Here is a 14824-nt window from a genome sequence, read left to right on the forward strand (position 1 = left end):
TTAACTTCAGTTTCCTTGCTTTAAAGCTTTAAACACTTTCAGAACAAAGGGGGATGTTAAAGGGGAATTTTAAGCAAAATTTGCATTCTGTTATATGTGTCATAATAAATACATGCAGTTGATTGATTGAATGATTAATTGATTGATTAAATGATTGATTGCTTGATTTTTCCAGATATGCCATCCAGCCCAAATCAGTAAGTTCTCTCATTTATAACTCCTTTTCATTTAATTTCCTTTTTTACTCCTTCTTCAAAAACGAATATTAAATGACGAGCATTCTTCTTTTACATTTTAATATCGAGAGTTTTTGTGATTGTATATTAGTTTATATAGATTCTATATGATTTGCCTTGCAGCCAAAACTACCGTCAGATGACCTGTTATAGATAATGTAGATAATCAGCACTTTCTGACCAATCGGGTTTGATTATCTTGATAATCTAGCATGATTTATCTATATGTTATTACTTATTAATATGATTATTGTCATGCTGCGTTCCTTGGATATCCTGGTTCAACACCAAATGCACTAATGATCATAAGAATCCATATTTGTTTCTTTTACAAATGAAAACTGTAGAAACGAACGAAGCGTTGTTATAGGAAACGAAGCAACACTTTCTGACCAATCAGATTCGAGGATTTGTTTTGGAATCGACAGTCTATTAACGTGCGTTACTGTAAAAGATTACAATACTAAAAATGGCATGTTTAAACGATAATCCTGATGCAGCCCTATAACACTGTAATAATATAAGAGTCTATAAGATTTTTTTTTACATTTAAAATCCTAAAGTTACAATATTTTACATAGTGATGAAATGCCAGCTTTAAGAAACATTTATTCAAAAGACAACGCAGGAACTTTTACATTAATTTACACTAAAATATTCAGAGCTTTTATGGAGTCCAGAGTTAAATTATAAACAAAATTAAATACATTTGTAAAATAAAGCTGTAAGACGAAGCGTTTGTAGTTGTTCTGAAGCCTCGCCGGTGAGTGTCCGGGTTGTTGAGTGTTACAGATATTTTTGATGAGAAGGACACGGTGTTAAACCGATGCTGCCGTTCCTGTGGGGTTTCCTGTCCGGTCTCGTCCTGCCCTGAGAGCCGTGACTAAAAATGTCCTCGTCTTTAGTCTATGATTTTTGCTGAGTGCACGTTTCCACTATGGAGATGTCAATACAGAGCCACAGCCTGGAGCTATCAATAGCTTTTTTCCACTTTATAACTGGGGAGTCAGCATTTGCTGCTGTTGCGATGCTGTCAGGAGGTGAAGCCCAGGTGTACGTCTGTTACACCAAGCAAAAAATGAGTATGAGTGTGGGTGTGCAAGCGTGGCATTTATGTGTCATGACTGTCCATTTACAGTATGAAGTCGAGAATCGGTACAGATTGTAGAAAATAAGCAAAAAGTAATAGATTCATATAGTATATCAGAACCAGGGGCTCATAGTGGCATTGTGAAGGGAGTTTGTGAGACTGTCATAAAAATGCCATAGATATAAGAAGTTACATTTAAATAATATATCAGACCCCCTGGTATTGTGGCCAAAATGCTTGAGCTACTTAAAATGGTGAAATCCAGTATAGGATTCTTCATTTAAACTACATGTGAAGAAACATATGTAATGTCTTTGTGACTTTTGGGAATGGAAGAGAAGAGGGCTCTGGCTAATTGCGTGTTGTGATGACGTCACGCGACGCATCTCGGCCCCAAACCTGCTGGAAATCTGTGGGCATGTGGTAGCCTAGTGGTTCAGTTGTTGGGATACTAATCTGAAGGTTGTGAGTTCGATCCCAGGTTCAGCAAGCTGGCACTTTTGGGGCCGTCAGCAAGGCCCTAGGGTTAGGGTTAACTCTCAATTGCTCAGCTGTATAAAAAAAAAAAATTACTTAATGTAAGTCACTCTGGATAAGGGCGTGTGCTAAATAATGTGAATGTGAAAATCTGCATCAAAAAAATTGTAACCTAATTTCTGCGATCACAAAACCATGAAATCCCAGAGAGAAATATATGATTTCAAGCTAAAAACATAATTAAAAAAAGGAATTATTTTGAATGGGTCAAGGTGAACTATCTCTTTTCATGCCAAAGATGGAGTTTGTGCCCGTACTCTTTACTCAGAAACCCAACAACGTACTGACAAATCTTATACCAGACTCACAGCAATACATTCATTCGTTTGTTTTAACTGATTAAAAACAATAACAACACCGGAAATACAGCAGAAACCAAGAAATGAACATGTACACCAGAAATATTTTCATATAAACATAACGAATGTGTCTCAGAGTGGAGTTTTCCTTTAAAGCGGTTAACGGTGATGTAGGGATTCTACATTATGCTCAGGTCTGTAATTATACTGTAGCTCTAGGATTAATGGAACAAGGCAATCTACTCACACACAAACCCACAAATCAGCACAATATGGCAGAGCGACTTGAAAGCATGTTTGCAAAATGCTGACGAGAGAAAGTCAGAGTAAGGCGGAGACGCAGGTAAACACCAGGCACGCAATATTCCTCCACTATTTGTGTTCAGGCTGAGATCATGTACAGTGGGAGGGTTAACAGCAGACAAAAGCTTATTTGTCAGCTGCTCTGTCTCTGTTATTGTGTGTATACTGTGTGTTTGTGTGTGTGTGTGTGTGAGTGTGTGTAAAGTGAGAGGAAGTCCTGGAGTGCACAAAGCTCACGGCTTTCTTATTAGCATCCGACAGCACAACACCTGTTCTTTCCAAACGTGGCAAATGCTGTCTCTGGGGATCAACTGTTACACACCGCTTTTGTGATGCCTTTGTATTCTGTACTGTGATTAATGTTCTGTGCATGCTTTATTTTTTCACTTTTTTTTTTTGCATTATTATAGAGATGTAAAGTAAAGATTAGTCATTTGGAAATGAAACTATAACAGCTTTTACACAATGACCTTTCACCGTCTCACTGTGGACAGACAGGAAGGTGTTTGTCCGAAGCGAGCGTCTGTGTACGGGAGATGAGTGCCAAGATGTTTGAAAATGAACTGGAATTCTTCAGGGGAGAAATTGTTCTCTCTGAGAGCAGCGTGCACTCTGAGGACTCTCTATCATTCAGTCCTCATTACTGTCTGAACACCCGAGAGTGCTTGCTGTGGCGCTGAGGTTGGACTTCAACATCGCCAAATTACAATATACATCAATTCTGACTGGTGTTGATTGATTTCATGCAGCCGCAACTGAAATCAGAGGGTTTAGATGAATGCTGCACTCATTTATTTCTAAAAACGCATAAGCAATGGTATAATACAGATATTTATATTTATTGAACGGGTCTCCAACAAAAACGGCATGAAAACCTCCCCTTTCCAACAACAAAGGGCGCCATATCCAGCGGTTTAAAGCGACATCTCCACACAATAATAATAATAATAATAATAATAATAATAATAATAATAATAATAATAATAATAATAATAATAGTAATAATAATAATAATAACTACAAAAATAATAACAATAACCATTGTTATTATTATTGTTGTTGTTATTATTATTATTATTACTATTATTATTATTATTAGTATTATTATTATTAGTATTATTATTATTGTTATTATTACGTAATAACTATAACAATAACAATAATAATAACAACAATAATAAAAAATATTATTGTTGTTATTATTATTATTATTGTTATTATTATTATTATTATTATTATTATTATTATTATTATTATTATTATATTTTTTACATAATGATAATAATTAAAATACTTATTATTAATATTAAAGTTGTCATTATTTAAAAATATAATAATAATAATAATAATAATAATAATAATAATAATAATAATAATAATAATAATAATAATAATAATGACAATAATAATTGTTATTATTGTCATTATTATTATTGTAAACAGATTTTAATTAATTAATGAATTAATTAGACTTTAGGTCTCGTTCACTACCTGTTGAGATTTTTTTAACAAATTACTTTTGCTTCTACAAATAAAGACAGCAAAAATAAAAAAAAAAGATGGAATATATCATTTGATTTTAAAATAGTCTGTTGTTAAGTGAGGAAAATGTGAAAGAAAAGAAACAAACAAACAAAAAAAAAACAAGATGCAAAAAAGAAAAGTTTTTAAAAAATCTAGGAGTCAGCATAACTATAATATCACGAAGGACACTTTTTGCGAGTGAAGGATGTACAGTTTGTGGGTCTTATATGAATGGGTATGATGTGCATGATATCATGTGCAAAAACCTGAATTTGAAATGCTATTCTGTATGCGAATGTAGATCTTTTTTTGATATGCTGATAGAGCTTCAACTGAAAGAAACAGCAAAAGAACTAGCTGCTTATTTCTTTAGCATCAGTTTTAATCTGATCACTGCTTTTTAATGACTGTGAGATGATGACAATGAGCTTTTTTTTGCCATCAACTGTTCTAGGGATGCAGAGAACCTGGCTCTAACTGCAGAACCGCTAGCATCCGAAGAGATCGCGGCCAGTGTGATAGCTTCAGGAGGTAAGAGTCTCCTCACTTCTCTTTCTAGTTCTAAAACATTAATTTGCTATCGAACGTGCTATTAAATGAAGTGCAGGAAAGAAGTGTTTAAGGGAAATGCACTCAAAGGTCAATAAAAGAAAAACACTGTACCCTTTGGTCAGAAGATCTTGATTCTGTAACACGGCATTATTTTGCAACTGTCAATGTAGTGAAGATCTCATTAAACTTCTTCACCGCGGGAAAGTCTTCATGATGGAGGTTTGTGGGTTATAGTATGATGATACTACTTAAAGAAATGAGCACTTCATGACATGTAACATAACAGAAATGATTAGGGATGTGGTAGCCTAGTGGTTAAGGTGTTGAGTTTGAATCCTACGTTCACCAAGCTGCCACTGCTGGGCCCCTGAGCAAGGCCCTTAACCCTCAATTGCTCAGTTGTATAAAAATGAGATAAAAAATGTAAGTCGCTCTGGATAAGGGTGTCTGCTAAATGCTGTAAATGTGAAATGATTATGTCGGTTCACACATTGTGCAAGTCGCCACTCGCTGTACTATAAAGTCATCAGTAGGCTTTACTGGTTGCCATATTGATAATATTTACAACTGGGCGGCACAACTAGCATATAACAAATCAGTTTTCTTGCTGCTATTATGAAAACATTCTGGAGGGAGATTTGTGTGTGTGTGTGTGTGTGTGTGTGTGTGTGTGTGTGTGTGTGTGTGTGTGTGTGTGTGTGTGTGTGTGTGTGTGTGTGCTTAAAATTCTTAAGTGTGTATCTGTGTCATATAACATATATGAGATGAAAGAGAAGCAGTGTATGTTGGCTGTCACGGATCACGTGAGCCCTGCCTTTGTCTCTACCATCGTTAATCGTGCACCGAGTCGCTACGTATCAGCATAAAGTTCTTCGGCACATCACTGGACACGTTCACATCTAGTCTCTAGCGGTCGTTGTCACAAGTCTCATTGAAAACGAATGTGAGTTACTGTATGTGTGAACGTAGCCTCCTGATGTAGGATTAAAGTAAGTTGTTATCTTCTTGAATTATTCAAGCTGAATATTTCCCATGCTGCTCACAGTAGAAAAAATTCCCCACAGCAAATTTGAACCAAATACTTAACAGAACTAAATCTATATAATCAGATTAAAAAGATTTAACTTTTTTTAACATATGTTTTTTTGGGGGTTCAGGGGGATATTATAGATGGTATTTAAGATTCTCTAACTTGATCCAACTGTCATATCAGTGACTGTTGTCCTCCTTGTCTTTGTCTTTCTGTCTGATAACTGATGCAAAGTTGAAGAAGAAAGCGTCTGCAGCTCCCTCAGGTCGTGTGGGATACGTGGATGTGTAAAATAAAAAAATGCCTTCAATGACTTGCAAATCTTTGCTCATTGTTATAGCAAATCCCTAAATTGCTGCTGGCTACAGTACAAGTCAGTTGTCGTCCTCAGGAGCCAGACTTTGAGCTTGAAACACAAACACTTCTTCTTATTTATTAACACCTTGGATGAACCTTTCATGTAGACTTCATTTCATATGACAAAGACATTTAATGACCAACATGGACACTATGGACCACATGCAATGGACGAGATTCAGATGGTTGGTTAGTTCAGGAAGTTGGGTGGTTGGGTGGTTGAGCAGTTAAGGCTCAGGGTTGTTGATCAGAGGATCAGGGTTCAAGCCCCAGCACTGTCAGGCTGCTACTGTTGGGCCCTTGAGCAGGGCCCTTAACCCTCTTTGCTCCAGTGGTGCTGTATCATAGCTGACCCTGTTCTCAGACCCCGGGATATGTGAAGAAAGACAGAATAAATGCATCTATCTATCTATCTATCTATCTATCTATCTAGCTATCTATCTATCTATCTATCTATCTATCTAGCTATCTAGCTAGCTAGCTAGCTAGCTATTCATGTGCAGTATCCCACTGTTGATATGATACCAAAACCAGAGGACCATCTAAAAGAGTAGTCAGAGTTTAAGTACATATGCAGCGAGTGTAAAATTCCTACTTAATTAGTTTAAACATGCATAAAAATGCAAATGAGTCACTCTGGCAGTTAGTCACCATGCGTAGGACAGGCGTAGGCCACCGCTGATCTGATAATCACTGATCACTGAGTCAGACTAATTGTGGTTAAGGAACTTTGAATGTCTCCACTCCCTCTGTCACGAACACATCCCACAAAGCTGAGCTTTTCCTCAGGCTGAAAACCGCTGGCCATTTCGGTTTTTTTCTCTCTCTCTGGCTCTAACAAGAGCTTAGTTAGCCTTGCTGGCTAATCCATTTCCCAATACTCAGAGCACAACCTTTCTCTCGGATTAACTGGAAACGGGACCTCTGGAGGTGTGACGCAGAGGAGAAAAGATTGTAGACAAATCAGGTTTTAAAAGGGGATCAATGGAATACAAGTAAGCTAAACTGGGTAAGACACGGTGGGAGTGAAGCTAACGGTTAGTCCGAAAAGCTGAGAGAAACAAGGCTGGGGTAAAGGATAAGGTCAAGGAGTCATTTGTGAGCTCAGCACACACCTTGGTTCTTTTTCCCACATAAATCACATTAAATAAAATATATATATATAAAATCATTAGAAAAAAAAATAATTAAGAAGAAAATATTTTTTCGAAACAATAAATAATGCAAATGTTAAAAACAAATTAAATTAAATAGTAACCCAAAACAGATGATTAAAAAAGAGAATATTGTAACAAAAAAATAAAAAATAAATAAATAAATAAATGAATCATTTTTTCAATTTAATAACATTTTTTGTTTTTATTTCCTTTATTCTTTCTTGGAAATCTTCCTAATGTTTATTTTATTTACATTTCTTATCAAATTTCGTTCAAATTTCATTCACTCTTGTTGATATAATTTTTTATTATTATTTATGGTTATTATTTTATTTTGCTTTGTTTCTCCTCCTGCCTTTACCCGGACCTCCACCCGGCCTCCATTTTTTATTTTTATTTTCATTTTTAAAGTGTATGTGCTATAAAAGAATTTTCTGTAAATATTCTTTCTTGTGCTAGTTGCATATTATTGTCATTGCTTTCATGTCTTTTTTTCTGAGCCTTTATTGTCTGTAGATATTTGGAGACACTCGTCCCTCTTTATTCCTTGTCCGTATTTATTATCTGACTCCTGTGCTAATGCATCCTGGTCCTTTAAACCGTATAAAGTAAATGCACGGAACAGACGGCAGCATTTTTATCCACATGGCTTCATTTGTAAATCAGTAACTTTCACTTGACCCCTAGTTTGGGAGCTTCTGACTTCAGTAGTGCTTAGTGGACACACACTTACACACACCTTATTTTCTTTGTGTTGTTTTCTCAGTCTCTCGGGTGGACGATATTCAGACGGGCAGCCCGGAGGTGATCTACGATGACGTGGCATGTGAGGACATGTCTCCAAGAGAAGGTCAGTAATAATGCAAAGCTTGTGCGTGTGTGAGTGTGTGTGTGTGTGTGTGTGTGTGTGTGTGTGTGAGAGAGAGAGAGAGAGAGAGAGAGAGAGAGAGAGAGAGAGAGCAGTGTGAGCATGATCTGTATGGCAGCTGTGCGTTCATGCATTGACTCTATATTTGTCACAGAGAATATATGTGTCTCAGAGTCAGACATTACCTGTGTCCAGTGGGGATGTGCTGATTGTAGTAGCTTGTGTGTGTGTTTGTGTGTGGCAGGAGACATGATCTATGAGGACGTACAGAAAGAGGAAGTCCCTCAGGGGCCCAACAATGGCTGGAGTTCCAGCGAGTTCGAGAGCTATGATGAGCAGTCAGACTCTGAGAAAGCAGTCTCCCGGAGCAAGGTGTGTGTATGACATCTTTCTGCCATATAAATTACACTCTGGCTTTTTTCAGCATCCTACACACCTCTAATGCTGAAGAATGGCTCTCCTGATGGCTCAACCTGTTTTCCAGAAGGGGGCAGTACGTGCCTAGAATTGCTCTTCCTTCTCAGTTCTACTCCCTCTCTCACACCTCCCTCACTGCCCGTCACAGGGTGGGGTTTTTACTTCACTCACTTCATCCACTTTATGCTTCTCTGTGTTCCTGAGGTCAGGCTGCCATCGAGAACATTTTGCCCAGACAGAAGTCCCCAAGAAACCAATTGCTTATCACCGCCCTCACCTCTGTCTCACCCGAGCAGCACTAATCCGCTTGCACTCGCACACTAAATATTACATGACACACTTTAATATCGAAGTGATCCAGAACTTATTCTCTTCATTCCAAAACTGATGCTTTAACTCTACCATTATTGTGTGCTTGTTTTAAAAAGCCAGGCAAATATAATATAGATGTATTCTTATTGAAATCTAAAAAAATCCCTGATGGCGTTTGCAGCGATGTGCCAGAAAAGGTGATACTTTCTTTCTTTTGTAATAATAATAATAATAATAATAATAAAAAAACCAAGCTTTTAAATATGCTTGCAGTTATACATACAAAAAGAGTGATATTAAACAATTTAGTAACACAAACTATACAAAAGAATCTAATAAGGAACCATACTTTTATTTATTTATTTATTTATTACAAAAATTTTGTTAAATAATAATACATAATACAGAAATTAGGCTAAAACCCGACTTCTTAATGTTTATATATATATATATATATATATATATATATATATATATATATATATATATATATATATATATATTTAAATTCTATATCAATTTCCTTTATGCATTTACTCATATGTATAAGAAAAGAAATTAATAAATGAATGAATGAATGTATGAAATACTTTATACTTGTGATAGATAATCACTATAAAATAAAATAAAACAAAAACCCTATTCAATAAACAATTAATTAATGTTTTAAAAAAAATCAATTTATTTGTTTAGCGCTTCTAACACTTCACATCGTCTCAAGTAGCTTTATATAAGTATAGAAACAGAATAAAAATGTTAAAGTTTAAATTAAGTTACTATTTATCGCTAACATTTATCCCTAATGACAAGCCTGAGGTGACGGCGGTGAGGAAAAACTCCCTGAGATGATGTGAGGAAGAAACCTTGAGAGGAACCAGACTCAGAAGTGAACCTCATCCTCATTTAGGTGACACTGGACAGGAAATAATGTCAATGTAAAAAATGTCCTTTCTACTACAATTTGTAGTCAGGTGGAATTGTGTAACAAGAGCTCCTGAGGAACTAATGAGTCAGCATCATTTCTGAGTTCATTACAGACTTAACACTAATTTTTTTCCTGCTGAATTTATTTAAATAATTGCTGATGAAGTCCTGCATCTAAAAAATTAAAATAAACAGTTCCAATAAAAGTTAAATAAAACTAAATTCTTTTGCAATGACATTTTCAGCCTGGATCCTAAATACTGGCATGTCCCGAATTGTTTTATTCCGCCCTTTATTTAAACATCCGTGACGTGTTGTATTTATTAGCCGTTTATTATTATGGTTAATGTTGTGGGATGTCTGTTAGCTCATTATCACTTACTGTCAGGAACATGGATCACTGTAGGAACAAATATCAGACCCAAATCAGGAATAGTAGGCATTCTGGGGTTTTATTAAAAACACAGGAAACACTAGGAATAAACTAGGTGGGTAAAGCAACACAGAAAACAAAAACCAAGCTTTGTCTCTGTCTGGAACTCGCCGAATGCTCACTGAATCCATCACGACCTGAACACGTTTTTAATATGTTTATGAGGCACATCCGTCATACGTGTCTCTGTGTCATTGTTAGCATACATTTTATTATGTAGATATTGCTTTAGTGAAATCAAGCGGTGGAGTCTTATACTACTCACGCTACTCACCCTGTTGCTTGTGCTTTTGCCATTTACATTGAAGTCCCTCTGTTTGTCCTCTCTGTTTTACTCTTCTATATCCTTCCCTGACCTCCGCACTGCTCTGTGGCCACTGATGCGATGTAATGCTCTGTAGCTCTCCCCTGATGTACGTTGTCTTCAGGAATATTGTGCCAAGACCAAGAGGGAGCTAACATCAAAACTGGGGGGAAAGTATCAGGTATAAAAATCACACAAAGCTGGTAACATGATGTGCTCCTTTGTTTAAATTTCATATGTAGATTAATGTCTATAGTAACACTTTTCTGTTACTGATAACTCATGTTGACTTCACTTCACCTTCACTGAGACCTTCAATCAGAACTTTCATTCATTCATTCATTTTCTGCCGCTTATCCGAACTTCTCGGGTCACGGGGAGCCTGTGCCTATCTCAGGCGTCATCGGGCATCGAGGCAGGATACACCCTGGATGGAGTGCCAACCCATCACAGGGCACTCACACACTCTCATTCACTCGCACACTCACACATTATAGACAATTTTCCAGAGATGCCAATCAACCTACCATGCATGTCTTTGGACCAGGGGAGGAAACCAGAGTACCCGGAGGAAACCCTCGAGGGAGAACATGCAAACTCCACACACACAAGGCGGAGGCGGGAATCGAACCCCCGACCCTGGAGGTGTGAGGCGAACGTGCTAACCACTAAGCCACCATGCCCGCCATTCAATCAGATTGCTTAAGTGTGCACACCGCTAAACTAATACATAGTCGAAACACATTACAGCATTTATGATTCGATTTTGATTTTGAGACTTTCAGCATTTTAACTTGCTAAAAATTTTCCCATGCTGCCTTGCAAAAACTTTCTAGAGCAAATTATAAGGTCATCTCCTACACACAGCTCACATTCGGATCACCACACAGAGTTGTAGCTGAACTTACCATTGACAACCGATGAAATAACCATCGATCTGTTGGTTTAGACGTTCCTTAGTCGATTTAGTCGTATGATGTACAGTACGATCTATTTTGGTCACTGTCATACTTACAGGTGAACTTCCTTTTCATCTTCAGCTCACTCGCAGACGCATGAAGCATTTGCAATGCAATCTATAATTATTAGTAATTATTCAAGATTCCCTACACCTCTCAGTTCTGGCAGCTCTAAAGCCTGATGCTACCACCACCATGCATCACCGTGGGTATGTTCCTATTTCACTGATGTAAAAAAAAAACAAAATAAAGGAATAAAGATAAGGCAAGATAAGGTGAATACAATATACGAAGAAATATAACTATATGTATATAAAGAAAATATTAAAGAATATCGGAAAATAAAATATGACACAAATTAGAAAGAAAATATAATCAGAAACAGAGGTAGTCTAAGCAAATATGTAGACCGAATGCTAGCTTATCATGTTTCTCATCCATAGTGCAGATCAGAACAGTGGTATCCCTCATCTAATCTTAGTGATTCGATGAGGCATACCAGGCAAACTTAATCTTGGTAGCCCTAGTGGTTAAGGCATTGGGTTACCAATTGGTAGGTTGTGAGTTCAAATCTCAGGTCCACCAAGCTGCCACTGTAAAGCCCATAAACCTCAATTGCTCTGGTGTATAAAAGTAAGATTAAACGCACATCCCTCTGGATAAGAATGTCTGGCAACCGCTGTAAATGTAAATGTCAATCCCTTGCTTGAAAAAGGGCTTCTGTCTAGCTGTCCTAATGCAAAGGCATTTGAAGAATAAGAAGTACAGTATTGTTCTCACATGCAGAGAGCCATGTGCAATACGGCAAGTTGTCCTGCCGATATTCCCGATATTCCTGCTGATCCTTTTTATGTTGCTGTAGGTGTCTTGACAGCCTCCCTGGTATGTTTTTGTCTCGTCCTTTTATAGATTTTGGACAGTGGTGTATTCAGTTTTCTCTGCCTTTAATTCTGATGATGGGATTTAAGGGATTCCATGGTACATGTAATGTTTTGGAAAAGCTTTTACAGTGTATACCCCTTTCCTAATGGATAAGTTTCAAGAAGTGAGATATCGTGCATGCTGTGTGAGATGTAGAAAATGCTACAGAAAGATATCAGACAGTCAGAATAGTTTTACTGAAGACAGCTGTATGATAATTAAAGGCAGGGTCTGCAATTTTTGAGAAAACTGAGTCGGGCCGATAATAAACAAAAATCAAAACAAACATGTAACCAATAAGCAGAAAGGGGCGGGGCTTGTCAATGCGGCGGAGAGAGTGTTCAGTGCGCATGTGTGACATTAGCAGAAAGCTGTTTTTTAACGTTGACTTGGAGGATAAAAACAAAGAAAGAAAGCAAAGAAAGGCTTATGATAAGGCAAGAAGTAGGACGTGTTAATTTTCCAGAGATACCAATCAACCTACCATGCATGTCTTTGGACCGGGGGAGGAAACCGGAGTACCCGGAGGAAACCCCCGAGGCACGGGGAGAACATGCAAACTCCACACACACAAGGCGGAAGTGTGTACCCCATTTTAGGCCACCGTGCCACCTTTTAAGACATTTATATATATATATATATATATATATATATATATATATATATATATATATATATATATATATATATATATATATATATAATTATTTGCATACAGCTAAGCTGAACCTTTGGTTGTGCATCTACTTAAATTTATATGTAAATCAGACATTCAACTATGCCAACCATCTACGCCGACAATATTAATTGTACAAGATAAATTCTGTATAAATACTGTACACATAGACGTGTACTGCTGAGTTCGACTCTTATTGAGTGTATCTTTAGAAATGTACTGTCTTTAAAATTTGTATCTAAATCAGAGATTTAAACACGCCATTCAATGATGTCCTTATTTTGTATGAAAAAGAAAATTATACAGCAGCATAAATTGCAATGCATAGTTGCATATCTACAATCCATGATCTTTATGGATACTTTTTAAGCCACGTACTGTACCGGCATTAAAATTCATGTGTTAGTCGATAGTCCAGCTTTCATTCCCTCATTATATTTTGAGCAAACCGTATACACCTACACTTATTCCATACAAATGATATGTTATTACAGTATTTACGTAAAACCAAGCCGAGACTTCCTTTGTGTATGTTTTTGGCATGAGTTGTCTTTTGCCTTCATATTCATATGTAAATAAGTAATTAAAACTAAGTCAAGCATGTATGCCCATTTTTCCTCAATAAGAGAAGGAACCTTATGCATCTATAGAAATTCTGTGCAAACACATGATAATTATCTGCACGTAGCCAAGCCGAGTCTTTTATCGTGCATCCTTTTGTAAGTCCTTTCTAAAACTTCTGATTAGCGTCCTGTCATTCGTGTCCTCTCTTATATTCTGTATTGCATTATGTAATTTATGTGACTTTATAATTTTCCTGTTTTTTTTTCATTCGTCTCGCTGAAAAGAGTTTTAGATTCAGTTAATAATTACCAAATTACAGACCCGACTCAGTGGGCTGGACTGAGTCACTAACTAATGAGAAAAATGAATACTTTCTCCTGCCCTGCCTCACTCTTCAGTTGCTGTCTGTGTCTCTATTAAGTTCAGTTTATAGTCCATCATTATGTATGTATGTATATATTCACCTCTGCACTGACAAACGCTGTTGTTATCATTCTGCATGGCATAATCTGGATGGCTAATACACTAAAAGAGACAAACACCTGCTGAAGCTTTTACGGTTCTTTCAGACGTTACCACAAATCCAAAATGTTTTTTTTTTTTTTTTTTTTTTTGCGCCGCAGTGTTTTCTTTTATGTCGCTATAATAATTGAATGATGGGCTCAAGTGCTACTTTTGCTCATTTTTTGTTTCTTCACTCTTTCTCAGCTCTGCTCTTGCCACAGTAATGTACTGTACTATAATTATTACTTTCTGTCCACTTGGAGCTCATTAGCTTTACTTCTCATTAAATGTTGAGATTTTTTTTTTTTTTTTACAAACTTAAACATCAGGTGCTCTGAATACTTATTGGTGGCTGGAAGGTGGGTGAAATCAATGTGTCATGTCATGCTATCACGGTCAATATCATGCCATGTTTTCTTTCTCCCCTTCAGATGCACCAGCTTATGAGAGCAGCACGTAGTGGGACTAAAGATGGCCTGGAGAAGACCAAGATGGCTGTCATGAGGAAAGTTTCCTTTCTCCAGAAGAAGGACCACTCAGGTAACTCTAACATTAGTTTCATTTTGTTTGTTATTCTGACGACAAACCAGGAGTTTTCATCTAGTAAAATCTTGAGCGATGAATCAACCAGCAATTAATGACCACCAACATTGTTCATGCAAATCCTCTCTGGTGGGATTAGAGACGTTTTCTTTTCGTCTTCTACATTTTCATCAGGACGAATAGGAGTGAAATTCAACCACACCGACACAGCAGAGATCTCAGGATCACCTGTAGGATATTTCAAGGGGAAATGGATTTCCATGCTATGGTAAATCATGTACGTCATACAGCTTTGGGTATACGTTTACAAAGGC

General features: G+C 36.9%; 1 protein-coding gene across 3 annotated transcripts in view; it reads left to right on the forward strand.

Moving 5' to 3' along the window:
- Window positions 1-14824, forward strand: part of arhgef10la (Rho guanine nucleotide exchange factor (GEF) 10-like a) — a 161303-nt gene that overhangs the window by 12200 nt on the left and 134279 nt on the right. For 2 of the 3 annotated variants that reach the window (XM_027167845.2, XM_027167846.2), the window contains exons 3-8: window positions 176-197; window positions 4444-4520; window positions 7852-7935; window positions 8198-8325; window positions 10441-10524; window positions 14399-14507. In XM_027167845.2, coding sequence (XP_027023646.1) covers window positions 176-197; window positions 4444-4520; window positions 7852-7935; window positions 8198-8325; window positions 10441-10524; window positions 14399-14507 — 504 coding nt within the window. The remainder of the gene's footprint in view (window positions 1-175; window positions 198-4443; window positions 4521-7851; window positions 7936-8197; window positions 8326-10440; window positions 10525-14398; window positions 14508-14824) is intronic. The other variant, XM_027167848.2, reaches the window with a different exon arrangement.

Source organism: Tachysurus fulvidraco, chromosome 2 (assembly GCF_022655615.1).
Source record: "Tachysurus fulvidraco isolate hzauxx_2018 chromosome 2, HZAU_PFXX_2.0, whole genome shotgun sequence".
Taxonomy (NCBI): domain Eukaryota; kingdom Metazoa; phylum Chordata; class Actinopteri; order Siluriformes; family Bagridae; genus Tachysurus; species Tachysurus fulvidraco.